General features: G+C 48.9%; 2 protein-coding genes across 2 annotated transcripts in view; both read left to right on the top strand.

Annotated features, from left to right (window-relative positions):
- The first annotated feature begins 2,042 nt into the window (after positions 1 to 2,042).
- On the top strand, positions 2,043 to 4,600 carry AGRP (agouti related neuropeptide). The gene is made up of 4 exons (XM_061352225.1): positions 2,043 to 2,434; positions 3,291 to 3,475; positions 3,691 to 3,785; positions 4,291 to 4,600. The coding sequence occupies exons 2-4, from the start codon at positions 3,307 to 3,309 to the stop codon at positions 4,480 to 4,482; spliced, it is 456 nt and encodes a 151-aa protein (XP_061208209.1). The 5' UTR covers positions 2,043 to 2,434; positions 3,291 to 3,306; the 3' UTR covers positions 4,483 to 4,600.
- A 1,499-nt stretch (positions 4,601 to 6,099) lies between these two features.
- ATP6V0D1 (ATPase H+ transporting V0 subunit d1) overlaps positions 6,100 to 25,867 on the top strand; it is a 37,198-nt gene continuing 17,430 nt past the window's right edge. Inside the window, exons 1-2 of the mRNA XM_061352227.1 lie at positions 6,100 to 6,285; positions 16,909 to 17,080. Coding sequence (XP_061208211.1) covers positions 6,156 to 6,285; positions 16,909 to 17,080 — 302 coding nt within the window. The 5' untranslated portion in view covers positions 6,100 to 6,155. The remainder of the gene's footprint in view (positions 6,286 to 16,908; positions 17,081 to 25,867) is intronic.

Here is a 25,867-nt window from a genome sequence, read left to right as displayed (position 1 = left end):
CCTGGGCACCCCAACTGCCCACCTCCAAGTCACCAGCACTTTGGGCACCCCAATACCCTGCTCCCGATCCACCCCCCATCACCTTGGGCATAACCGACTTCCAGGTCCCCATGATCTTAGCGCTCTGGGCACCCCAATACCCTCATTCCCCTTCCCCAGCACCCTCTGTACCCCGCTGCCCCACCTCAAGCCCTCACCACTCCCTGGCCCCGGGCACCCCAGCACCCACCCCATGCCCCCCCCCCCCGTGTCCCACAGTGCCGGTTCCCCCGCGCTCACCGGGGCTGCGGAGCTGGGGCCACCGAAGCTACCGGGGCTGCGGCTGCCCGGGCGCGCCGCCCGCTGACGTCAGGGCGGCTCCGGGATCGCGCCTTAAAGGGCTCCATGCGCCGGGGCTGGGGCTGGGGCTGAGGCCGGGGTGATGCTCATCGCACCTCCCCGGAGGGAGCGGGCAGCGCTGCTCCTGGCGGGGGCGGGGGTGGGGGTACCGGTACCTGAGCCCGGCCGCTCAGTGCCCGTTAGGGGCTGGCATTCGCGTTAACGAGGGCTGGTAACGAGCTAAACGAGGCACCCGGCCGCTTCCAGGAAGAGCGGCAGAGCCCCCGCTGGGGCTGTGTCCCCAGGGTCCTGCTGTGCGTGAGCTCCCTCCCTGCCGCTCTCCTGCCTGCCCATGGGCACTGCTGCCATTTCACCGCTCTCCAGCATCGCCCCCTCCCACCCTCGCAGACGTGAGCCCTGTTTTCTTGGAACCGGCCCATCCGCCTCATTTATCTCGTTAATGGCCGCGGGGATGCTCACAAAGCAGATGTTGCTCCTGCAGATTAAGCCGCTCTCAGCGCGGCCGCCCCCGCTATGGTTAATGCCTTCCCAGAAGGCCCGCTCCTGCCTGCGATCCCGCAGGATGCAAACAGGCCTTAATGAGCCGGGCGCAGCTCAGACCAGAACCGAACACCCAGGGCTAGGGATGGAGGAGCTGAGGGCGGGGAACAAGCTGCCAGCAGCTCCCAGCATAGGAATAGGGGTGGATGAGGTGCCCAACACCCATCGGGGCTTTAGGAATGGGATTGGGGAGAGGGGGAGCTGCCAAACCTGCCTCTAAGCCAAGATCCTTCATCCAAAGCATGCAGGGTGCAGCCAGGAGCAGGGGGTCATGGTCCACTGGAGATGTGCTGGGATGTCCTTGATCATGCAGGGTCTGGGAGCAGAGCCTGGGCCATCAGCCTCCCTTGTCACAGCCCTCTGAACCCCTCTCATGTCTTATCCCTGCCATGACCCTGCAGGGTCCTCTGCATCTGGGGTTCAAAGGGAAAAGTGATTCCTTCCTGGCTTCTGGCACTGGGGTATCAGTAGACTGCTCTCAGAGCTGCTGCTGTTAGTGCAGGAGACTGTGCAGGCACTTACCACCCTCACTCCTGGTTGCCCTACACTAGCGAAGGGCCTGTGGGTGCTGGGTGCTGCACCCGTGCTGCAGGTCTGTATCCTTCTGCACCGTTGCCTGCTGTATGTGAGCCAACACAGGTCTGAAGCCTCCAGTTGAAAAAGGGAGAACAGATACGAGGTGCACTGGGATGCATGTCCCCCAACAGCCCTGGCCAGTGAGAGGCTGCAGAGATGCCACCTCCACCAGTGCCTGTTCTATGACTGAGGCTGCAGCTCCCTTTGGGGTTTGGAGTGTCCCTTGAAGGCCTCTGCACTGGAAAGCTCAAGGGGCCACATACGGTGGCTGTAAAAGACAGCGTTAGGGCTGGGGAGAAGTGAGTGGCTGGTTCCTTCCCTTCTTCCTGTGAAGTCAAGCTCAGGATGCCTAGGGGGGATCCTCTGAGAGAGCCGGGCTGTGGGGAGCTGCAGCTTCTTCAAAGAACACCTGCATGAGAGATGCAGTTAGCACGGGTGGGAGCTTGAGGAATTTGCACTGGTCAGGAGCTGGAAGGCTTACGGAGGCCATGGACCACGGCATGTGCCTGTCAGCAGCTGTGGGAACCATTCCCTTTGAAAACCAGAATGGAGGAGCATGTAGAGTGTGTAACCAGGAACCAGATGTCCTGAGGCTCCAACCGCAGTGCTGGCATGGCTGGAAAGGGAATTTGGTTGGAAGAAAGGTGGGGATCACTCCCATAAACCTGAGATGCCGGAGGCAATGGGAATCTGTTCCTCCCTGCAGCCATGCGGGGTGCAGGGACAGAGTCCTCTCTCCCTCCCCTCTCCCCCCCCTCACCCCATGGCTGCCACGGTGTCCATACAAAGCCGGGTTTCAGAGAAGCCCACCTACCTGATGGTTACCAGAGTCATGTGGCTGCAGCACTTAATTAATTAAGAAGCTGATATAAACTCCAGTAAGCATATGGGGAGGATGACATCGAGGCAGAGAGCGGCAGCAGCGCTCCCAGCAAGCTTGGAGAAGCAGCGAGCAGCAAGCCCCTCTCTGCTTGGAGAGGTCAGTGCTTCCCATGGGAAGGGGCTGGGATGGGGCTGGGGGCAGGTGGGATGCAACACCCACAACTGTGGGTCTCTGCTGGCAAAGGGCTGGGTGGTTTTGTGGGGATAGGGAGGTGAGGAGTGGCTGGTGCAGCTCTGGGCTGCTGGAGCCAAGGCTGGAGCCCCAGTGCTGCCGAAACAGGAGGTGCAGGGTTCCATGGGAGTCCCCATCCAGGCCTATGGGCAGGGAAGAGGAAGCAAACCCTGGGGTGGGGACATCTGGAGATGGTGTCCATGTCCCAGGCAGAGAGAGGTTTGTATCCTAATGCTCGAATGAGTGTCATTTCCACGCTCTGTGAGTGCAAGCACCGGACAGGAGATGTGCCGAATGTTTTGGCCACATCCCATATACGTGGGCAGTGAAAGCACAGGACTGCAAAGGCTTGTGGCTGCTGGAGGATGATGAAGGCTGCTCAACATTCTGGGCCAGGGAGACCCTGCGCTGCTGTAAAGGAACTGTGGAATCATAGGGTTTGGGTTGGAAGGGACCTTAACGCTCACCCAGTTCCAATGCCCTTCCACAGGCAGGGACCCCTTCCACTAGAGCAGGTTGCTCCAAGCCCCTGTGTCCAACCTGGCCTTGAGCACTGCCAGGGATGGGGCAGCCACAGCTTCAGTAGGCACCCTGTGCCAGTGCCTCACCAATCCCACCAGTATGTGGTGGCTCAGGAAAGGCCCTCCAGTCCACAAGAGCAAGTGGTGTGGTGGGTGTTGGCAGGGCTTACTTGGGGTGTGATGGTAGAAGGGCGGCAGTGGGGGCCAGGCCGGGCTGCCTGCAGGTGGGCTGACTCTGGCCAGGACCCATCTGTGTGCAGGCTGTCCCCCAGGACCATGCTGAACGTGCTGCTGCTGTGCTGCGGGCTGCTGCAGGGGGCTGTCCTCGGTGCCGACATGGGCTGTGGGCTGCCAGAGAAGGCGAGCGGAGGGCTGGAGGGCACAGACAGAGCCCGATCCTCCAGCCTGCTGCGGAGAGTCAAGGAGGTGTCTGCAGAACCGGCGGGTGAGTCCTGTGGCGCCCCACTCTCCCAGTTCCCCCCCACTCCACAATCTGCTTGCTGGCATGGCTGGGGCACCGAAACTGAAGTGGGGACCTGCCATCCATGGCCAGGTGCTGCAGGGGAGCCCCATAAAGCAGCATAGCTTTTTCTGTCACTGACTGGTGTCAGCAGTTATATAGCCTCCACCCCCTTGCTGTTGAGCCTTTGTATGTTGCAGGAGCTCTCCCCAGACTGGGGCTTGAGCAGATGACCCTGGATGTCCAAGAAGCCAATGGTAACCTCATGCACAGAGACAGCATCCTAGAACCGCAGGTAATGCTCCCTGAGCTTTCTTACAGACACCCCAAGAAGCAGGACAGCCTTCTCAGTGCCCCTGGGGCCAGCGTGCTGTTGCCTGGGAAGGGCATATCCAGACATATTGCCTGTTAGGGCTGCCCAGAGCTGCAAGGGGTTCTGGCACAGAAAGGAGGGTGGTCCAAACCTGTGCCCCTGCAATCTGTTTGATTAACCTCATGTGCACATTCTGCAGAGCAGGAGCAAACCAGGCAGTGCCTGGCTCAGACCCTGGTGCTTCTGCTTGGTGCCACCTTCATTAAAGTTGAGGCTGCACTTCAAGTTAAATGTGTGCATAAAGGCCTTGAGACATGATGGATGAGGCATGAGAGCCCCCGGGGCTCAGCGGTGATTCCCAACAGACCCAGTCCAGAACTGAGCTTGACAGAACTGGGCTGTTGGCAGCGGCAGGTTTCAGCAGCCACTCTTGTCTGTCTCCCATGCAGTGCTCTAACACCAGCTCTTTTCCTCCTGCCTCCAGCAGGCATCCTCCACAGAAGTAGAAGCTGCCGGCCGTGAGGAGCGCTCCCCCCGCCGCTGTGTCCGCCTCCTGGAGTCGTGCCTGGGCCACCAGGTCCCCTGCTGCGACCCCTGTGCCACCTGCTACTGCCGCTTCTTCAATGCCTTCTGCTACTGCAGGAAAATCAGCACCAGCTTCCCCTGCGGCAAGAACTAGTGCTTGTGCTGCGGGGCTGCCTGTCCCTTGCCCGTGTGTGGCATGTCCTGCTCTGCAGGTCTAATAAACCAGCTGTTAGCAAAAGCTATTGCTGAGTGGGATTGGTTCAATGTGTCTGCTTGGGTGTTCCAGGGAAGAGGGGGAGCAGGAGGTGAAGGTACCTCTGCCCAGGTGGGCATCATGTCCACACAGCCAATGTTAAGCACCTCCATGTCAAGAAAAATGAGACTGACTTTCCTTCCAGAGCCCCTGCAGGGCTCTTCCTAGTCTTTCAGGAGGGGTGCCCCAGGAAGGGACATTCCAGCTCCACTGGGAGCTTCACTTGTGTTCTTGCTGTGTGAGTATTGCTTGTGGTGCCACCAAAATCCAGGAAATAATCTTTGTAACCAGAATGACAGCTTAGAAAGCCAACAGGATTACGGTACCAGGTGCATAGAGGATTGTTCTGCCTATCATGCACACTGAGAAGAGACAGTTTACAGCTTATATATCATTATTATATGCACAGAATCATGTAATTTGCGTTCAAAGGGACCTTAAAGCTCATCCACTTCCAACCCACTGCCACAGACAGGGACACCTTCCACTAGACCAGGTTGCTCCAAGCCCCTGTGTCCAGCCTGGCCTTGAACACTGCCAGGGATGGGGCAGCCACAGCTTCTCTGGGCACCCTGTGCCAGCGCCTCAGCACCCTCACAGGGAAGAGCTTCTGCCTAAGAGCTCAGCTCAGTCTCCCCTCAGGCAGGTTCAAGCCATTCCCCCTTGTCCTGTCCCTACAGACCCTGGTCCCAAGCCCCTCTCCAGGTTTCCTGCAGCCCCTTTAGGCACTGGACCTGCTCTAAGGTCTCCCCTTCAGGAGCCTTCTCTTCCCCAGGCTGAACCAGCCCAGCTCTCTCAGCCTGGCTCCAAGCAGAGATGCTTTAGCCCTCACAGCATCTCCGTGGACTCCTCTGGGTTTGTTCCAGCAGCTCCAGGCCCCTCTTGTGTTGAGGACACCAGAAGTGCACACAGTGCTCCAAGTGGGGTCCCACCAGAACAGAGTGCCCACAACTCTCATTACTCACTGTGTATCGTACTGCATCTCCCCCAGGTGTCTCTGGGGTCATTTGGGGAAATACCCCCACTCATTTTACCCTTTTATGTAAACCCCATACTTAGGGACACTGAAATGCTTGTTTAGCCTTGCCAATTAACTACGTAGTCTCATTTGGGTTAATTTACAACCCCCAGAGGCTCCTTATAGCTGGGTTTTCTTGGAACCATTAACCTATCAACGGAAGGAAGACCCACACCGATTTAAAATAAAACAGCTGGTCCTCCTGTTTCATGCCTGCTCTATCTGGAGAGTTTTGGAAGTTTTGCCCATGACTATGTCTATATACAGTGAAATACTTGTTTAATTCGGTCTCAGTGGTGGCTTTTAACCTCCAGAAACAGGGCTTGAAAAGCAAGGCTGTGCTGGGGCAGTCAGGAGTAACAACACCACAGCTCCCGCCCCCCGCCATTGATCCCCCAACCGCCACCGCCGCTTCCCGCCCTGCACTGCCTCAAGGGAAGGACGCAGGAGCACGCACGCACGCACGCACGCACGCACGTACGCACGCACGTACGTACGTACGTCAGTACGTCATGTAAGCCGCCGCCATAGTCCTCCCGCTTCTTCGCCCGTCGCCATGTCGTCTTTCCCGGAGCTGTATTTTAACGTCGATAACGGCTACCTGGAAGGCTTGGTGCGCGGTTTTAAGGCGGGGGTGCTCCGGCAGGGTGACTACGTGAACTTGGTGCAGTGTGAGAGCCTGGAGGGTGAGTTGGGTGTCTGAGGTGGGTGGGGGGACACCCTCCGCCTTCATACTGAGGGGAATGGCTGTCGAGCTGAGGGGAAAGCTGGAATGGAGGGGTGGTGGGACTGTGTGGTGGCGGGGTGTTGTGTAGCAGCGGGGAAAAGAGTCCATATAAGCGGTTTTGGGGCTTTTTTCCTTCTTCACTCCTTGGCTGAGCAGGCATTTGGCGCTACAGAATTATAGAATGGTTTGGGTTTGATCATCTAGTTCCAACCCACCCTTCCATGGGCAGGATACCTCACGCTAGAGGTGTTTCCGCACCGCGGCTGCTTCTTCCGACCTCAGCTGACTCAATTTTGTGGCCTTGTGATTGTTAGCAGCTGATTAAAGCTGGCAGTTTAAGGAAGCTCAAGATCGCAGTGCTTTCTTGAGGAGGCTGTCTATCTGTGGTGTCTTTCTTGCGGTTGTTGGGAACCTGGTTAGTTTGTCAGGCTTTGCTGAGGAGTCTTGTTTTGGGCTTTCACTTCCTAAATGGCAGGCAGAGCAGGAAGGCTCTTTAAGGCCAGAAACAAGATTAATGGGGTAATATAACTTAATCCCTGATACCCGTAATCAGTTTGAGGAGATTGGGTCGAAAGTACATGCTGTTACTGAAGGGTTGCTAGTGGAAAAAACTCTAGTGCAGACCTTAGTAAATTCACCGGTTAATTACCCTTTACCTGTAATTTTGAGTTCTCTTTCAAGGCTAAACCTGACTTCCAGCCATCGTTTTTTATTCTAGATTGGTGTGTATAAACCTAGAGAGCTGCAAAGGTTTTGCTTAGTGATGCTTTTCATCTCTGTTCAGTTTATCTTAATTAGCCAGTGCTGATCTAGTCCTCTGTATCAGTGACCTGCTTAACAGTTTTCCCTCATGGGTGTCCAAAACCTGGGTCACAAATCATGAAGATCAAAGCCAGGTCTTTCTTGAAACAGAGAGAAACGTGTATCCAGAGATGTTGGTTGTTTTGGTCAATGGGGCTATAATTATTGGATTATTCTTTCTTCTGAAAATAGTGGTTAAGATCAGCCTGATCTTAACCATTGCTGAGTGATTCAAATTTGTATTAACTATCTAGAGGGATCCTTGACCAGCAGAACCCTGGATGCAAGTTACCTGGAGCTAATTGCTCAACTGTTAAATAACAGAATCGGAACAGAATGCTGTGGTGTGCCTCAGTCTCTACTGTAAAACATACCCAGGGTGTTTTTACTTAGGACAGAAGCCCCTTTTCAGGTAGACTTTTTTGCAGCTCTTCGCTTGCAGCAGTCTCTATGATTCTTGCTATGGAGCTCAGGGCCTGGAAGAGAGTGGTGGGAGGCATTTCTGCTCTCCTGCTAGTCGTAAGTCTCAGCATGCCCTAAACTATCACTTTATCAGCTTCCCTGCAGGTAACTTCTTCTTTGGAGTCTTTCTGTACCTTACAGCTTCTCCTTAAGCGTGTAATTTGGGGGGGGGCCCCCCCCTTTCCTTGCCTTCTGAATGAGGTTGTGTAAACTTTGCTTTCACTTGGAGTGCTGTTTTCTCCATTTGGAGTGATCGTTTTGGAGTTCCCATATCAATCATGGAATCCCAGGTTGAAAGGGACCTCAAAGATCATCTGGTCCAACCTTTCTAGGCAAAGCATGAGCTGGACTGCATGTTTAAGCATCCTGTTCAGGCCAATCTGAAGTGTTTAGTGTTGGGGAGTCCAAAATTCCCTGCAGAGGTTATTCCAATGGCTGGTTGTTCTCATTGCGAAAAATTTTCTTCTTGTGTCCAGTCAGAATCTCACCAGGAGTAACTTGTGCCATCCCCACTCGTGTATTTGTCTTGATATTGTTACTACCCTGTCCTGACAGCTCCCTGATGGTGGCTGCTGCTATGCTCCTTGTCACCCTTCATTCAGAGCCTGAATGCTGTTCTAAGTTCACTGCCAGTCTCATTCCGCCTCCACTTGGCTTTCTGTGCCCCTGGAGATACCAGAAGTGACAAAGTCCCTCTACAAGACACTCTACATTGTTGCCCTTGTAGAAGGATTTTCCTTCAAAGCAACATTGCTGTTGATCACGTACTATGTCTGTGGTCAGACCGTTTCTTTCCTCTGTCCCTTTAGTTCCCATTTTCCTATTTCAGTATCTGTTTTCTGTGCTTTGCAGACTTCTAACATTTTCTCTCCCAGATGCTTGTCTGCACTAAATCCAGGCAGTAGCTAGCTTATTATGCCAAAATAATTACTCTGGCATAAAATAAATTTTCTGCTATTCTTTTTTGTCTTCACTGCTCCTCTTGCCTGAGTCTGGCTCTGCAGTTAGTTCAGTCCTGGAGCAAATTATCACCTTGGTTTTGAAGAACCAGGGCTATCTTGGGGCTGGCCCTGGGAATCTGGTATCCGTCTGGTTGCTGCTGCTAGGAGATATTGCTTCCAGGTCTGAAATGCTGCTTCCTCTTGTGTGCTTGTATCGTTCTGGAAGCAAAAAGGAATTAACTTCTCTGCTTCAGGAGTTGGGCTGACAGCTTAGTGCTGCTGGAAGGAGGAGATCATGCTTTTCTGTGTGATCCTCTGCTTATCTGATCACAAAGAAACCCAGTTCAAGCTCTGGCTTCTTAATGAGTTGGAAATAGAGCCAAACAGGTGGTCAGGCGGCTCCTGAGCTGGCTGTAAAAAGGGACAGGAAAACAGAAGCAGGATTGAGGGGAGGGAGTAAGAGCTGTTGTGGCTTAAGTTCTCTCTTGAAACCCTCGCCAATAATCCCTTCTTTTAGCTCCAAATTTTGTGATTGTTTCTTTGCCAGAGATCCTTGTGTGCCACACACCTGTGCTGGGTGTTAGAATCTGCCTGGCCCTCTCTGTGACAGCCAGTTCCTGCTTCTGACACAAGGTGTCAGTGAAGGACTTGGTGCTGCTTTCTTTTGCCTCGATGCTGTGAGCATGGATTTGTGCTTGGGTGGAATCTGTCTTGGGTAACCAAACTCGCCCACATTTCTGCTGTCAAAAGGATGGTGAGCTATCTCCACCTTCTAAAAGCTGTGGTGGCCTGTTAGAGAGCTGGTATCATCTCTGGAGAATAAAAAGCTGTTGATGCATTTGGACAGCAGTGCTGCTTTCAAGCAGCAGAGTTCAGTCTGGGACTGGAATGTAGGTTATTGCCAGGCTTTACTGTTGGTCAGCAATGCTCCATACTCCAAGAACTGTATGGAGCCTGAAGTGCACAGAAGCATCTTTAAAAACAGGAATTTCTTTTCCTTCAAGTCAGCATTCATGAGCCTTCTATTGCTAATGTTCCTCTTCTTTCCACACTTAGTATAGGAAACATTTCTTTTTGACCAGCTAGTGTTACAGATGTGATTGATACAGTGAAATCCAGCAGCAGGACATATCACCTTCTACTTTGGTAATGAGGTTGTGAAATGGCCAGCTGAAAAGTTGGCTGAAGCTCATTAGTGTAGGCCTTTGTTGGGAAAGGCTTTCCACAGGCTGTGTGTTTCCTCCACCACCACCTCTGTGGGTGCTAGTGCTTACGTTGATGCAATAGGCCCAACTGGGGTCTTGTGCACCTTACGGAAACAATGGTAGGATGGGCTGTTTTGTATCTTCAACTTAAGGTCTGTATAGAATGAATCTCATGCCCCTGCAAGGCTCTCTCATGTTTTGCTTGTGTATCTCAGCCTGCACTTTTTCCTGTGGAAGCTCTTGGGTTTTCAGTTCGCATAACCCCATAGTAGTGGTGGTGTGTCACATCTATGAAGAGCACAATAACCATCTGAGCCCCAAAGATGTATTTGGGAGGCAAAGGCTGGCTAGCAGAAGAAAACACATGTGATTCTTTTAGATAGAAAGGATTTCCAAGACTGTGGTCCTCTTATCTCCGCAGTTTTGTCTGCAGGCCTCCATTTGTAGGATGCTTGCTAATCAACAGTGAAATTGGAGAGCTTGAAGCACTGGACTGCCTGGCTTCACACCAGCTGGAGGGCATGGTGGTCTGCCTGAATGGTGTCCTCACACCGGAGCCCTGTTTCCTGTCAAATTCATCTGCAGGAACACATAGGGAATGCTATGCTCTTGATACAGGCCTGGATGGCGTGGAATAAACCAAGACTGGATGGATTGGTTGGTTTTGAGTCTTGGAAGCTTTTCCAGGGTTGCTCTCTGTAGCCCTCCCTGTCCAGAAGGGGAGCTGCTTTCAGTCAGCTGAGGAGTGCATTAATAAAGACTTGCTGTCTTAAATGCCTCTTCAGTGTAATGACATCCGCTTCTCTTCCACTCTCTCCTCTTCCTCTTTCTCCAGGCAAAGGAGATGAAATAATTGGAAATGCATTGAGCATGTGATTGAGCTGCTGTGAAGTGAAATCTGTCTGTCTTCTTGTTGTCTAACCACAGAGCAGTAGACACACCAGAGCAGAGGCCTGCCTGAGCAGAGCTGTGGCCTCTTGGAGGCAAGAAACGGATGTTTGGAGTGTTTCCTCTGTGCACCAGGCTTCTGCTGAGTGCAGTATGTGCTTTTGTTTTCATAGTCCCAAAGATCTTTCTTCTCCCCTGGAGGCTGCCTTTGCTTTATGGTGTTATGTGATGAATGTTCACCACATCTCCCTTCACTGAGAGCAGGAGAGGCTGTGCTACCCTTCTCTCTTCCATTATATTGCTGTGGTCTTGGAGTTCAGGCTCAGAAAGTTTGGAGCTGGGTTTCGGTTTTGGCTTAACCACATGGGCAGTGTGTCCTCTTGTATAGAGAAGTTGCATTGTTACCAGAGCTACACACTGCCTGCAAGCCTGCTTTTGACACCTTGTTCCATGGTGGAGTTCATGGTGTTCTCCTCGGTGCGGGGAGAAGAGGGTAGGTCCTTTCCCATGTAGCTCCCCTGCTGTACAAGCAACCAAGGAGTGGCTACTTGATAGTCCTGCAGGGTGGCCATGCTTAGATCCATCTTGAACTCTGTGAATGGTTCAGTCTGAATCCGGAACTCGGTGGATGTAGAAGCCAAGCTGTAATGTGGTTAGGTACCTTTTGAAAGCATGATAACAATGTTTTCTGTCTCCTGACATCTAAGACCCCTTTGTGGAAAGATGACCTTTGCCTGCTGGGACTTTGCTGGAGGATTGTCCCTGTCCCCAGGAGCTTTCATCTGCAGGGTGAGGCTGAGCGTATGGGGATGATGACACCTGAGGAGGGCTTAGACTGTTCCTGTCTTGTGAATGCTGGCTGCATGTACAGAGAGAGAGCAGTAGCTGAAAGGCTTGTCCTTCTAATCCCAATGCTTTGTCCTGCATCCTCCAGTGTAACTGCTGGCTGTGGCTGGTTAATCAGCTGTCCTGTTAAAATAAACTTAAGGAAAACATGCTTTATTGGGAGAAAGATGGCACTTCCACGGCCTGCTAAATCATGGTGGCAAACAAACACTGTGGTCTCTGGCTTCCTGCAGGGTTCAGCGGAGGCTCTTTGCTGTTTGTTCTGGCCTCCTTTACTGGGCAGAGACACATTTCATGGCTTCTTCTAGCTAAAGTTGCATGCAGCAGCTGAGGTCAGCTTCTCAGTACTAGTGCAGCTTCAGTCCTTGTTTGTGTCCTGCCCCTCCTTAGAAGATGGTGGTGTCTGGGTTTCCTGGCAGCCTGTTGGTACTTTCATCTTGTTGTTTTTCCTTTGCTGTTGGCTCCTGCGGTGTGAGAATGTTTTCTGTCCTGTTTCCCTTAGCTTCTGAATGATTTTGCTGCCTCTTCTTTCAACCACTGCACTAGGTGCTGGGCTGATGTCCTGTTGCTGTACTGGACCTCAGAGGTTACAGATGTGACTTAGTGCAGTCTGGTTTTGGAGGGGAGAAGAAAAGGTTACATACAGGTGAAGTTTCTTGGAGATGCAGGTAGGCTAGGAGGTTTTCCTCACCTTTTGAAAGGATCAGGAGAGGGCTCCCTGGTTACAGGGCTCCTGAGGAAACAAAACCTGGATATGATGGGTTTGAGGCTCTGATGGGGGCAACTTCAACCCTGGGAAGGGCTGGACTAGAAACATGGGCTGCTGTTTGGTGCTGAGGATGTCTCAGAGAAGTGAAGAATGAGAGGCAAGATGCTGGTGGGTGGAAAGGGGCCAAGATGATGCTTCCCTGTGTCTAGCTCTGGCCTAGAGGAGTTGTTCCTCCTCTGGCTTGAAGGAATTACTCCTCCTCTGGTCTAGAGGAATGGCTGCCTGACAGCAGAAGAAAACTGGTATGCCTGTACTGTGGTGTGTGTCCACAGAAAAGGTCTTAAATTCTCTGGGGAATGAAGGGTCTCTAGATGCTTCTTGGGTAAGATTTCAGAGAATCAGTTCCAGGAGTGTCTGAGGTGGCTTTAAACAGACCTAATGGAAAGCAATAAGCCAAATGGTAATGACTGCAGTCTTCTGAAGGGAGATGTGGGTGATAGAGCTGAACTGCAGACTGCTGTGTGATCCCTCAGCTGCTTTACTGCCTCCAGCCTGGGATATAGCAAAAAAGATTGTAATTTTAATACATGCAGTGATGGCCCAGGGTGCTTTGGAGTGAGATGTCAGGGTCACAGCAGATAATTGTGTGAAAACATCAGTTAAGCTTTTGCATGATCCCATGCCTGTGTGTGAGAAGACAAATTGGTCCTTGCCTGGAAGTGCTCAAGCCCTTAACTTGATTCAGAGCTCTGCAATGCAGTTATGGGAGGATGCTGAAGAAGGAAGGGTGGAAGTTTGAGTTGCTAGGGCCTTGGGTCACTGTGAGTAGGGCTTAGAGAATAGGCTTTGACTCACGGATATCTGAAAAACTGAATAATGGCTTAATTCCTTGTTATGACACAGCAGACCTGCAGGAGAGCATAGTAGTATTACTTGTGGATCTGAATCTTATGAAAATATCATATGAAATGTCAAGGTGTGGTTGAATTAAACTTCATTTGTGCTTGTGCCTCACATACAGCCTGCTGCATCGAAACCAGAGGGCCTTATCAGGGATTTGAAAGGAGGTGGCTGTAAGTACATGTCATGGTAATTTCAAGCACTTCCCTCTTTGAATACTCAGCAGAAACAGGCTGTTGTTCTGACAGGCTGTTGTGTTCTTGCATAAGGCAGCTTTCTGGGAACTGTGACCTGGACATAATTTACTAGCTTTTGCGGGGGAGGAGAGAGAACAAAAGTGTTGTGGTAATTCAGACACTCCCATGCCAAATACTGCCTCAAATCTGTTTCTTAAAGTGTGTGAACTGTTTGGAAAAATGCCGAAACAAGCAAACATACCTCTCGGAAGCAGTTGCTGCATTGAGGCTGTGTGCTGATGCTACCCAGCATCTGGAGGAGCCCATCAGCAGTGCCTGGACTCTAGATGCAGGTCTCTCTTCTTTTCAGCAGGCAGAAGACTTCCAGCCAGCATCTTGTCGACATGCAGCGTGTGGGATCCCTGGCAGCTGCTGCTGCCGAGGTGTTGCAGTTGCTGCTAGAGGCCAACTCCAACTCAGTCTGAACTTGTGTTAGGAAACAGGAACTTGAGCTTCTGGAGAGCTTGGGGCTTGCTCAGCAGTGGGTCTACTTATTAGTCACTGTACTACTGCGACAGCTCTTCTGGCAGGGGATTTGTGAGTCCGTGGGGTTAGTTTGTTCTTAACTGTGAAGCCAGACATGTGAATAGCCCTATTAAAACCTTCCAAACCCTCTTGGCTGAGGCTCAGTGATGGGCTTGAAGAGGACAGGCTCACTTAAGTCACTTGTACACCATGGCATGCATCGAGTCAGGGTTTATAAATCTGGTCAGATTTTTGGAAAATCTATTCTGTTCTGTCTGCTTGGATGCTAAGAGATTCAGAAGACTTTAGTTTGTGTCTGGCTTTCCAAGTGTTATATAAACATGGCCCTTATTCCAATTGCAACATAATGTTATGCTGACTCTTGTGCCGTGGAGCTGGCGGGGCAACCCCCTCATCAAGCAGGACAAAATGCTCTGGGAGCTTACTCAAAGCTCTTGAGGGAGAAGCTGCAAGGCACAGCATGCAGCCTATGTGACTCTGATCTCCATGAGATGCAGCTTTGACTTCCTGGAAGTGGATGGTATGGCACACTCTACTTTTTGTGTCACTTGCAGCCTCAAAAGGAAGAGCAGAGCTGCAGGTCGTGGTGACACCAAAAGGAACAGATGGTTTTGGGCTAGTAGAATTGGAGTTGAGGAAATGGCTAGAAACTTTGGAAGCTTCCCTACCTGAAGTAAGAGATAGGTAGGATATGCAATAGCTGCTTCCTCTCCAAGGTCCTGTATAGCTGCAAAACAGCTTTGCATGCCTTTCTGGGAAGGCTTAGTTTTCGTTAAAGCTCTGCAGAATGGCAGAGAACTGCAAGAAGGAGGTATGTGAATGTAGCTACTGCAGTGCACTGGGCCTTCTCTTGCAGTCTGATTTTATGGGTGCAATACTCTTACCACGATCCTTTCTCTCACATTCACTGAGCAACTGCTGAATTTTGTTCCATGCTTTCTCCAGCCTCCTCTAAAAGCAAACAAGTAAAGCCCTCATCTGACGGTGGAGCTTAATTTCCACTTGGACTCCAAAGCTTCTCATCCAACACCTTTCAGAAGAGGGACTGAAACTTGTTGAGTGTTTGACTTTGTGGCAAGGTTCATATTGAAAACTCCATTGTCTGAGTTATCCAGACAATGTTTTCCCACCTCAGAAGTGCGAGCCTAAGTTGGCAGTGTTTTGGTAGAGCAAAACACAGCTGTTTAGCTGCAGCATAGTCTGAGGAGCAGAGATCTACTTTAAGTTTCTGCTTTGCTTCAGCTGGGTTGGGTGTTGGGCAAGTAACTCTTTGCTGCATCCAGGCTTCCTTAGTAAGAGTACCACCAAACTCTCCTGTAAACCATGGAAATAGTGCTCGGTTTCTGTCATGTTTCTAAGTTGCTGGCCTTTTCCTCTCTAACCACCATGTTTCCTGTGACGCTAAGCAGTGGTAATGTCTTCGTAACTAAAATGTGCTGGGTCAACAACATCTCTAATAGACCTCCTTGGAAATAACCAGAAGAGTTAAAGTCAGCTTGAAAGCTGTTTGACCCCTAGGGCTGAGGACAGTGTCTTGCTGTACAGTCCAAGCTCAGTTTGGAGCCCAGTGTGGAGGATGCTCTCCAGCTCGTGCCTGTAGCTGCGTGGAATGTCAAAAGATCAAACTTCTTAAGCTAGGCTGAGTCCTTGCTTTGACCTCGGTACTGTGGTTGCTTGTGCTGTAATGCTAAGGACTCAATGATTCAGTGGGGGTGAAAGGCAGCCTCAGTGCTGCTCTTTCACAGAAACCAGGGAGAAATGGCTTTTTTTTTTTCTTCTTGTTTTCTCTGGACTGTGTGTTCACATCTGGTTTGACTAAACTCTTCCAGCTACTCTCCTTTCCCCGTAAAGGTCTTGAATCCCTTGGAGGGTGCTTGTCGAACTGGCCCTCTGAGGTAAAGTTGAAGGAAGATGAACATTATGTACCAGCGCAACTAGCAGAGCTTTGTAGGGTTGTATGATGTTCCTCAGTTCTGGATTCAGTTTTTCCATGGAGACACTTAAATGCTTTTGGCTCAGATAGGGCTTTTATCTTGACAGAGCTCAGCATGTTGTGGTTGACTGTTGGCCAGGACTGGAGCTTGGTTGGGCACCTGACCTACAGCAAGGGTAAGGGAGGAAACAAAGGTTCCCTCTACTCCAAACTCGAGGAGGGGAATGCTTCTAAGCATGTTCCTTGTCTTGGTTTTGGCTGGGGTAGAGTTAATTTTCTTCTAGTAGCTGGTCCAGTGCTGTGTTTTGAATGTAGGATGAGCATAACATACCAGTATTCTAGTTGTTGCTAAGTACTGCTTATTCTAAATCAAGGACTTTCAGTCTTTCATGCTTTGCCAGTGAGGGGGAGCACAAGAAGCCAGAAGGGAGCACAGCCAGGACAGCTAACCTGAACTATTCAAAGGCGTATTCCACACCAAAGCATGTCATGCCCAGTATAAAAACCAGGGGGAGCTGGCTGGAAACCTTCTTGTCTCCAGGCTGGGAGAGATGGGCTGGTTCAGCCTGTCTTCAGAGCAAAGGTGCTCCAGCCCTCACAGCATCTTCATGGCCCTGCTCTGGACTCGCTCTAACTGGTCTGCCTGTTTTATAATTTGAAGGTTGCTGTTTGTGTATTTTTGGATTTGAAAGCTTTTCCAGTGCCACCCATCACTAGTATCTGAAGGAACTTGCTTGTGGGTACAGGTAGGTTCTTGGTTATGGTTGCTTCAGAGAAGCCTGCAACCAGAGCCCTGGGCTAGAGAAAGTGCTTAAGTTGTTGGTTTTTTAAATTATTTTCTAGGAAGTATTTGATAGAAATCTAGAACATCCCATCTTGATCAAGCGCAGTGGGCAACTGCATGCTCCGTTGCACAATGCCACAGTTACCTCTTTAAGATGGGGCAAAGCTGGTATTGTGAAACACTGATCACCTCCTGTGTTTGGGTTGTCCCTGATGAAACTAAGCACAGATAAAAACATATGATTTAATGTGTGTTTTTTTCTAGATGATCTTTCAGAGAAGAGAATGCCTAGAGAAGGGCTGAGCAACAGGATTCTTGAGTGTGCTCAAAAGAAAAACCAGCCCAAACCCAACACAAACCCTGTAGAATGGAATTATTCTTTCTTTTTCAGACTTGAAACTGCACCTCCAGAGCACAGACTATGGGAACTTCCTGGCCAATGAAGCCTCCCCACTCACTGTCTCCGTCATAGATGACAAGCTGAAAGAGAAGATGGTAGTGGAGTTCCGTCACATGAGGAACCATGCCTATGAGCCTCTAGCAAGTTTTCTGGATTTCATCACGTGAGTACCAGCAATAGCATTTGAAACACTGGTGTTCTTCCAGACTTGAGGGCTCTCAGACCAATTTTATACTCTCGACCCTGTAGCTCCTGTGTGCTCTACAGCATCTTGAACAAAACTCCTCTCTGGAGGTCTCAAAGCAGCAGCACAGTATCACTATGCTATTAAAGGCTTTTGCTTCTTGGGTGTGCTGGCACAGCTGCTTGGCTGCTTTCCCTGCAGCACTGATTCAGTCTCTATTGGACCTGTCATTTACCTTTGTCCCTTGTGTTAAATGTTCCTATTTTATTGTTCTTAAATGTGATCCTGCTGCAATGCATGTGCACAACAGCAGTTGCCTGCTCATTCTGACCCACTGAGGTCTGTCAGCCTTTGTCGAGGCTGCTGTGATTCTGATACCTCACTCTGGGGTCTGTATGCTTTCCTCTGATCCTATCACAAACTGGTTTAAGGAGTTGACCTGGCCAAAAATTGAACCACCTTACTATTTTGGCCTTAATAATTATTTTATTTTTTTTTTTTCCCCAGCCAACCCCATGGAATCCACCAAATAGTGGATTTCCAGTAAGGAAACAGAGGGCCTAGAACATGCAGCAGGGAAGGACAGGGCTGCAGCACCCTCAATATGTCTCACTTGGTGCAAGAAAAGACACAGGATGTGTACCCTTCCACAGCAGGTTCAGCTGATGTGAAAAGCTTGAAATAGCAGTTTCCTCACAAGTGTCTTCTAGCAGTTTTGCACAACCCTCTGCTTCTGTGTGTTGCTTTTGCTTTAATTGGTAATAAAGCAAAATTCCTTGTCTCAGTGAGATACCAGTTGTGCTTGTCGGCAATATTACTTCCGTGTTTCAGTTGCATTTTTTCCTTTCTTCAGTCTACACTCCTATAAGATCTATTTTGCCCTGCAAACTGCCTAGCCAGTGGCCTCTTCTGAGCAGTAAGGAGGTATCCTATGGGCAAAAGTTAATTTCAGGTTCAGTAGAACATGTTTTTAACATGGATCTCTGAGGGGAAAGTAGTACTCTGTTCTTGAGTATGATAGTTCATAAATCAGCACTGATTTATTTGATACAGTGAGCTTGGGCTCGTTGCAGGTGCTCTGGCACATGGTATTTAATGTTGCATTTCTAACACTTGCGTGTGTATTATCTTGCTAGCCACCTAGAGATTTTTGAAGGATGGAGGCTGATACAGACAGGCATTTGTGGTCAGTTCAAAGATTTTAAGATTGGCCTATCTGGGGCGTCTCCTGCATATGCAGATATTGATTAAAGACCTGTCTGTTTGCCACATTCCTTCTTGTTCTGTCCTTTCTGTGTCTGAAAGGACATAGAAACAACTATCTTATTTTCTAACCCAGTGGCTCTTACCTGTTATTTTTTGGGTCACTCTGCTAAAGCTGTCTGTCTTCTAAGCCTTTCCTATTTTCTAAGAAATAGCTTTTTTCTGATATGCTTGTCTCTGAAACACATGGAGTTTTCATATTTGGCTCCAAATACGCAGTAAGATATGGCAGGTAATCAGCAGGAGATTACTAAGCCCTCATCTTGCAGGAGTGTTTGCAATAGATGCAGCAGTTCCCTGCTTAAGCAGATTGGAACAATCTCTTCTAGTCTCTCAAACTGAACTTCCAAAACACCTCTTTGCCCATCTTGAGTTTGCTGTAAAGACTGTTTGAGCCTGGCAATATTAGGTAGTTTGTCCTCCATGCATGCTTTTCCTTTGCTACCTTACATGTTTATAGAAATGTTTCTATGGAAATACCATAGTAATTGATAATGGTCTTTTCTAGCTTCTGCCATATCTGTTTAGAGGCAATAGTTTGGGCGGGATAGATGAGTATCTTGCAGGCTTTAAAACTTGCTGTCCCCCAACAGTCTCACTTTGAAAACTGGTGTGTGTAAAAGATGAACCGAAAGCCCTCAGATCATGCCTGCCCTGATTACACACTGCATGACTTGGTAGGAAAACTCTGAATTGCTCTGGAAGTCCAGTTTCGTGTTATAACAGTCCTGTTGACCTTTATCCAGTGTCTATATCCAGCTCGAGCTGTGTAGAAGACCTTGAACATCTCCTGTGATCTGATAGCCTGGTGGCTATCATTCCAGCTGTTGGAATGACTTAATTATAAAACTGGTGGTTTTGTCCTCAGCTTGATTTAACTTTCATTGTGTTCTGCTTTTGTCTCTCTAATTTTGATGAGTTCTGTACAGCAAATCACAATTCTTTGCAGTTATCCTTATCTCTTACCTACATAATTTCTTCTTGAGTATATTGTCCCATTCAGCACAGGATATTTCTTCCTTGAGTTGTCTTCACTGTCATCTCTTCCTTTTTACCCACAAGATTTGCTTTAATACTGTCTGCAGTGCTGCCTGGACGTATACCTGCAAAAGGTAAAGCAGGAGAAAAGCCACTTTCCTACATGAAACATCCTCACTCTTGCGGAGCCTTTTGTACAAGGAGTCCAAGTGTTTAGTTGCATTTTCTTGTGGTTCTGCTGCACCACTGTTGGAGGAGTCTCCCCTGAGTCTGCACGCATCACACCAGTGGAGTGTTAACTGAAATAGAGAAGGTGTTACCATCACACCAGTGGAGTGTTAACTGAAATAGAGAAGGTGTTACCAGCTTCAGAAGGTCCAAGGTGGGAGTCACTGTCAGCATGTTACAAGCTCTAATAACTTCTAATGACACTACAGACAGGTTAAAATATAAGAATGATGTTGAAATATAGGAGCTTGGAGAGGGTACCACCTTTGCCCAGCAGTTTTTACTGTATTCTCTTGATAATACTGAGTGACAGGGCTAGTAGAAAAGAGGGTAGACTAAATAAAACTTCTTGGGCTTTCTTTCAGACTGGTTTTTTTTTCCCTGAAACTGTCCCATAGGTTGTAGCAGCTCTTGGTTCAGGGCAGGGGATAGAAGTTTCAGAGGTCCTGTTTTTCAGATCCCTCTCCTGGGAAGCTTCCCATGCACATCCCAGATAGCTTGAGTGAGCACAGGACAGCTCTGCTGGGAGTCTGGCAGCGTGTACTTGGGCCAGTACTTCACCTAACCCAGGGTTGTATGCTAGCAGCATCACAGGCAGTTTCAGCCCAGCAATGCTGGCAATGCTGGGAGTGTTGTGCCTGTGTGCACAGAGGTACTGTGTCATCTGCCTACCTGGGTGACACTGGAACAAGCCTGTGCCATTTGATCTCCTGCTCTGGCTGTGAACACAGAATAAGCGTAATGGGGTGATTTATCTTGGCCTTTTGAACATGACTATTTCGTACTCCTTTCTTTTAGGGTAGCTAATGAAACTTGAGGAGGAAATGGTAAAGATGTTCCTGGTAGGCAGCTCAGGGCAAGTGACTCACGAGGTGGTCAGAAGAAGAAATTGTACTCAACTGAATGTGTCTGTGTGCTAAACCGTACAGGCTGAATTGAAATAGAAAATGGCAGAAAGATACGGAAAGTCTGAGCATGGCTGGCTTCTGCAGGAGGAAAGCTTGAGTGCACTGGGACTGTCTTGAGAGAGAGGCATTGGTTGTAAACAGATTCTGAAAACTGAGTGGCACTGTAGGAGGTGTGACTGGCTTAAAATGGAAGGAAATGTTTTACAGCATGTCCAGTTCAGCTCTGAAACTCACTGCTGCAGGATGCCTTCGTAGGTACTTAACCTCTTGGCTGTCTTAGAAATACTAGATAACCTCACACCAGACAGAGGCATATTTAATATGTAGGTACCTTCGCACTGAGAGCAGTCAGGATGTTGGTGGCTGGTGCTGGGAGGTGGATGGAGCATTTAAAAGCAGTCTTTGTCCTGGTGGACCTCTGGAGTGGTTTTGAGTTGATCAGCACACAAGTGTTATGCTGGGTTTTCGAGTGTGCTTTGCTGTTGACCCAGGGCACATTGCTGATGGATCTGGGGAACTGTCTGATCTCAGGAGCAGGTATGTCCTTGTCCCCTCCTCAACCTGCCAAAAGCTGTTTGTCCCCCCGTGTGTAATTTCTCTTGCTTCGTTTCTATGGCCCATGAACCCAGATAGGGGCCATGGGAAGCAGAAGCAGCAGTGGGGCTGATGTGGGGGCTCTGGAGCACCGGGAGGATGCTGTTCCTGGTCGTTGTTCCAGCCCAGCTCCAGGGAGGTGAAGCAGCTCTGCCTGTGACTTGCCGGAAGGTGGCACTCCAGCCCTGTCACTGCCCGGCCCCAGGGGCATTCTGTCCGCTAGGTAACCTCTGGAAGCGAGCAGGAGTTAACTTACTGCCTGAGCTTAGGGGAAAGGACACTGTTGAAAGGCACATGAACAAAACTAACCCAAGAATGCACCTAGGCAGCAACCCAGTTCCACCTGTCACTTGCTGCCACTGCTTTTTGTCCTGTTGTGCTCCTCTCCTGGCACCACACTGACTCTTTCCTGGCTCTTATCCTCTCCAGGAACTTTCCTGTGGCAAGTGAAGCATTGTTAGTATCAAAATATAGAGGAAGTTGGCTGATTTCCCTTTTGTTTTTTCAAGTGGTGGCTGTAGCTGGTGGCCTTCTGCCACTGCATATTGTGGCAAGGAAAAGTTCTACTTGTTGAGCCTGCCACAGTCTGTGAAACACCTGCTATCTCTGTGTCTTGCCATGTAGCTCCTTGCTGGTGCCTTCCCATGTCTTTCAACAGCCCACAGTAGGTTCTGACTTGATAGGCACAAGTTGACTGTTAACATCTCACTCCAATACAAACAATTAACTGTTTGGCTGAGGGAATGCAGCGATGTTCTGCAGGGCAGCAACAAACGGGTATTAAGTGTACTTGAAACAGCAAAACCCACTTCCTGAATTCAACAAGCACATATTGACTTGTGGGATGGAAGTGGGTTTTAGGTTCTTCTCAGTGCTGTGCTGCCCTGCCTTTCTGTAAAGGATTTGTTTGTGTTAGCCTGTCAACATGCTATGTCCTGTTTCTCCTTCCTTTCAGTGTTCCTGTACATGGTTTGGATAGGATTCTTTATCATGGTGCTGCTTCTGACTGTTGCCTGCTTTAGCTTGGTCTGGTTGTCAACTTTAGTATTTTTCTAGGGGAAAACCATGTAATAAAGGTTTGGTTGTTTAGGTTTTTTTTTGCCCTTGCTTCAGCACAACCTCTTCCTTCCCCTTGGAAGTGGTTTCACAGATCCTAGGGTGCAGGGCTCTGACAGCTCTTGGGCTCCTTGAGCCCTTGCAGCAAGCTGTTGGGCAGAGAAGGGTTTGATCTTGTGCTCAGAGGGGGAAGCTGCTGGTAACTGTGTGGAGACTTGAGCCTGCTGTAAGAGTGAGGTCTAGGGGTGAGCTGAGTCTAAACACATTTCCCAAATCCATAGTCAAGCCTCTTGTCAGAGGACAAGACTAAGTTGTCTTTTGTCCTTACCTCACCAGTCTGCTAGGGCTGGGAACTGGGTTCTTTGTTGCCCTGGGGATGCACCTGGGAACTTCACTTTCAGTATGTTTTTGTGGTCACAAGGCATGTTTTTGATGAGATTGCATGTACCCTTCCCCTTTCACATGCTTTTTTGTAGCTGATGCTTCCCCCTGTTACCTTCTCCCTGACCCAGTGCTGCTCTGCCTCTCCCATGCACTAGATAGATCTAGTTTCTGCTGCATGACTTTGAGTTCGAACTTCATCTTGCAGCAGTGTTTTTTCTGGAGCCAAATTGTTTTCAATTGCTGCTTCTGCTGAAGAGCAGTAATCCTTTTCTCTGGAGTAGCAAGTTGCCTGTCTATTCTAAATATACTGGAGTGTGCATCCTGGCATAATTGCAGAGGTTACAAAACATGACTGCATCCTTTTGAAGGTCTGTCTTACAGAAGAAAAAGCTTTACATTAGACACTTGCAGTTTATTTGGGCAAATGCCCCATTCTGAAGGATCTTTCCTAATCTGCTGTGGTTAAAACTATGCTATACTATTTTCAATTAGTTGTTAACTGCTTGGTGGTGGTGGGGTTGGGAAGCAAAAATGATTGGAGTGGCTGGGGATCCTGCAATAAAAGCTTTATGAGCTTTTTCTGGCAAAGACTGTTTTGGCAGAGAAGCACAGGTTTCTGACAAACAGCTTCCCTGTTTGCAGGGAGTGCAAAGTTGAACTGATAAGCCAAATTCTTGGAGGAATTATGCAATATTCAAAATAAGAGGGCATGTAACTAATGGTCTGGAAATGATCACAGACTTGTTTCCTCTGGATGGTAGCATTGGAACTGCAGCTATTGTCCTTCATACCCACATACTCAATGGACACATATCTCCTACCTGTTTCCCAGAACCAGTGTCAGTGAGCAGAGACAGGTTTGGGTGCCTGATGGGGAGGCGTGGAGTCATCTTTCAAAATGGTGTGACTGCGGGTGCCCTCATCAGAAAGGGAGGCTTTCAAAGGTGGATTCCACTATGTGTTATGTTGAGGGAATGCTTTTTTCTCCAAACCTCTAATGCCTGGAAAACACTTCATTTGGCCACTGGATTTGAGCTGGAACAGTATAACCCTCCTCCTACAGACCAGCACTGTTCTTTGCTTGGAAGGTGTTAGCACACTGCCTCACAAACACAGTGAGCTACAGTAATGTTTGGAAGAGCTAGCAAACTGTTATCAGTGGCAGTAAAGATGCAGAAAAAGTAAGTGATGACCTCCAGATCTAAGCCAGTGTTTCACAAAGAGAAATCTTGAATGAAAGTGCAGCCCCAAGAAGTGGCTCTGTCAAGCTGTGGGTGATTAGATGGGAACTCTGGATAACATCCCTGCCCAAGCTGGTGCTGTTTCATCCAGAGGCAGTGTGTGGACTTGGGTATCTTCTTGGGCTTTGTTTAAAGCTGAATGTCTCTGGTGATTCTGTGCCTCATAGGAGCAGTCCTTGCCCTTCCCTCATGTTCCTTCTTCCAGTCTTTCCCTCTACAGCCTTTTTGGTAGAGGCATAAAACAGGGAGGAAGGTCATCAGTAGTCCTCTAATAAAACATGGTTGTGACTTTTCCAGAAGGCCACCTGTGTGCAGTACCTTCAGTTGGATGAACATTGACTGAACACTTCTGTTCCCATGTAACATGCTTCAGTCCTTGATTGAAACCATTCTCAAGGTGTTCCGGTGCTGGATTTTAGCAGCCTTCATTTTTCTCTTGCCGTTCCATCAGTTTGCTTCACCCAATGCTTTAGACTGCCAGGCTCAGCTTAAAAAAGGTCTGGAAGCCAAGGGTACTGCTTCTGAAGCCTTCTTGGGGGTATCTTGGGTCCTAGCTCCCTCTCCCAGATCTATTCTGCATGCATATTTGAAGTCTAGCAAATACTTGCATAGAGCTTTGTGGAAGTAACACAATATTTGGAGGATGAGCTCAATCTAGCCCATATGTTTTACTGCATGTCAAGTGGGATGATGATTTTGTCTTGTCTTCTGCTAGCAGCAGATCTGTATGCACAGTAATGTTCTGCATGTTTGTTGGGTCCAGGCCACGTGGTCACTGAGAAGTGAGTAAAGGTTTTTAGGCCATCAAACTTCTTCAGCTGGCTTGACTGCGAGACGCAGTTTTGGGGATAAATTGAGATTAAACAGCACAGTCTTTCATCTAATTTCATATCCTTGAAACGTGTTGTGTTTTGGTCTGTGTGAAAGCAGCATGATTACATGATTCTTGTCAATATTTAAAATGTAATTAGCGCTGGGGTCTGCTCAGCACAGCACGGAGTGCCAAGACTCAGCCTTGCATATCAGTCTAGTGTTTTTAAGCTTTGAGGCATTAAGTTTAGGCAGCCGGAGATTGTTGCACAAGGCTTTGAGGTGTTTAAAACATTCCCTTATATTTCAAGGGATTTGGACACAGATAGAACACAACATCATATTCATAAAGCCTCAAAGTTAAAAAAAAAAAGAAAAAAGCACTTCATCTAGCTTTTTCTCTCATTAGCCTTTAATGCAGCTAACACTGTATGACTGCTTATAAGTTACCAGAAGGTGCCACTGGAAAACAGAAGTCACTATCCCAAGACACGTAGACTCACTAGAAGATAGTAAAAATCGTGTGGAGACGCAGCTAAATACTGATTAATGCTGAGAACATTCCTGGATGCCTAGATTTAAAAGGCTGTCCCAGCCTCTCTAGTACTGTGATGTTACAGCTCTGCTGTGGAATGGTCTCAATGATCTGAGTTTAGCAGGGCACCCACTTAATGGCTGAATGCCCTTAGTTTGTGGTGGCAACCATAAAATTCTCAGCTTTCTCTTTGGCAGGTGCACAAACCTACCACTTAGGTGTGGTTTTTATTGGTGTGACTCTAGGAAAGACAGCAAAGATAGGAAGAGCACACTTTGAGCATCACATGCAGAACTTCTACTGGCCAGAAGTTGGTGGTCTGACACATTCTAGTCTGAGCTGAAAAACTGATGTAAAGATTTGATTCGGTTCATCTGCTGTCTTTTCCTCAAACAAGTCTTACTGAGGCACTGAGGTCTTCCTGATGTGCAACAGCCCTTTCATTTCCAGTTCAGGACTGCTGTACAGTTATTTACTGACGATCTTAAAAGAACACTCTAGATCCAAGTATGTCAGCTGTTGGCACTAGTGTTGGTGTCAGCTACTGGTCTTCTGTGCTTTGAAGTCTGTGTATTGCTTTCCCCCATAACTGCTTCCACTTCAGAGTCAAGAGGTGTGACAAGTGGCTCTGTATACCAGCACCTTTGCTCAAGTCCTTAGCCCAGTGGGATACAGAGAGGTGTGTGTACTTATGCACAAACCCAAGGAAGCAGCAGTACAACCAGCCCAAAACTTTTCCATTAGGCCACTTCCCCAACTAGCCCCTGAG

The sequence above is a fragment of the Neopsephotus bourkii genome, unplaced genomic scaffold (genome assembly GCF_033783945.1).
Source record: "Neopsephotus bourkii isolate Nb327-2 ecotype Australia unplaced genomic scaffold, CSIRO-AGI_Nbou_v1 NB_640, whole genome shotgun sequence".
NCBI classification, from domain to species: domain Eukaryota; kingdom Metazoa; phylum Chordata; class Aves; order Psittaciformes; family Psittacidae; genus Neopsephotus; species Neopsephotus bourkii.
The sequence above is the reverse complement of the archived record's forward strand: the minus strand, read 5'-3'. Positions and strand labels throughout refer to the sequence as shown.

Coding starts and splice junctions, on each gene's coding strand:
- AGRP (XM_061352225.1), top strand. CDS start 3,307: ATGCTGAACGTGCTGCTGCTGTGCTGCGGGCTGCTGCAGGGGGCTGTC. Junction 3,476..3,690: donor GGTGTCTGCAGAACCGGCGG/GTGAGTCCTGTG, acceptor TGTATGTTGCAG/GAGCTCTCCCCAGACTGGGG. Junction 3,786..4,290: donor ACAGCATCCTAGAACCGCAG/GTAATGCTCCCT, acceptor TGCCTCCAGCAG/GCATCCTCCACAGAAGTAGA.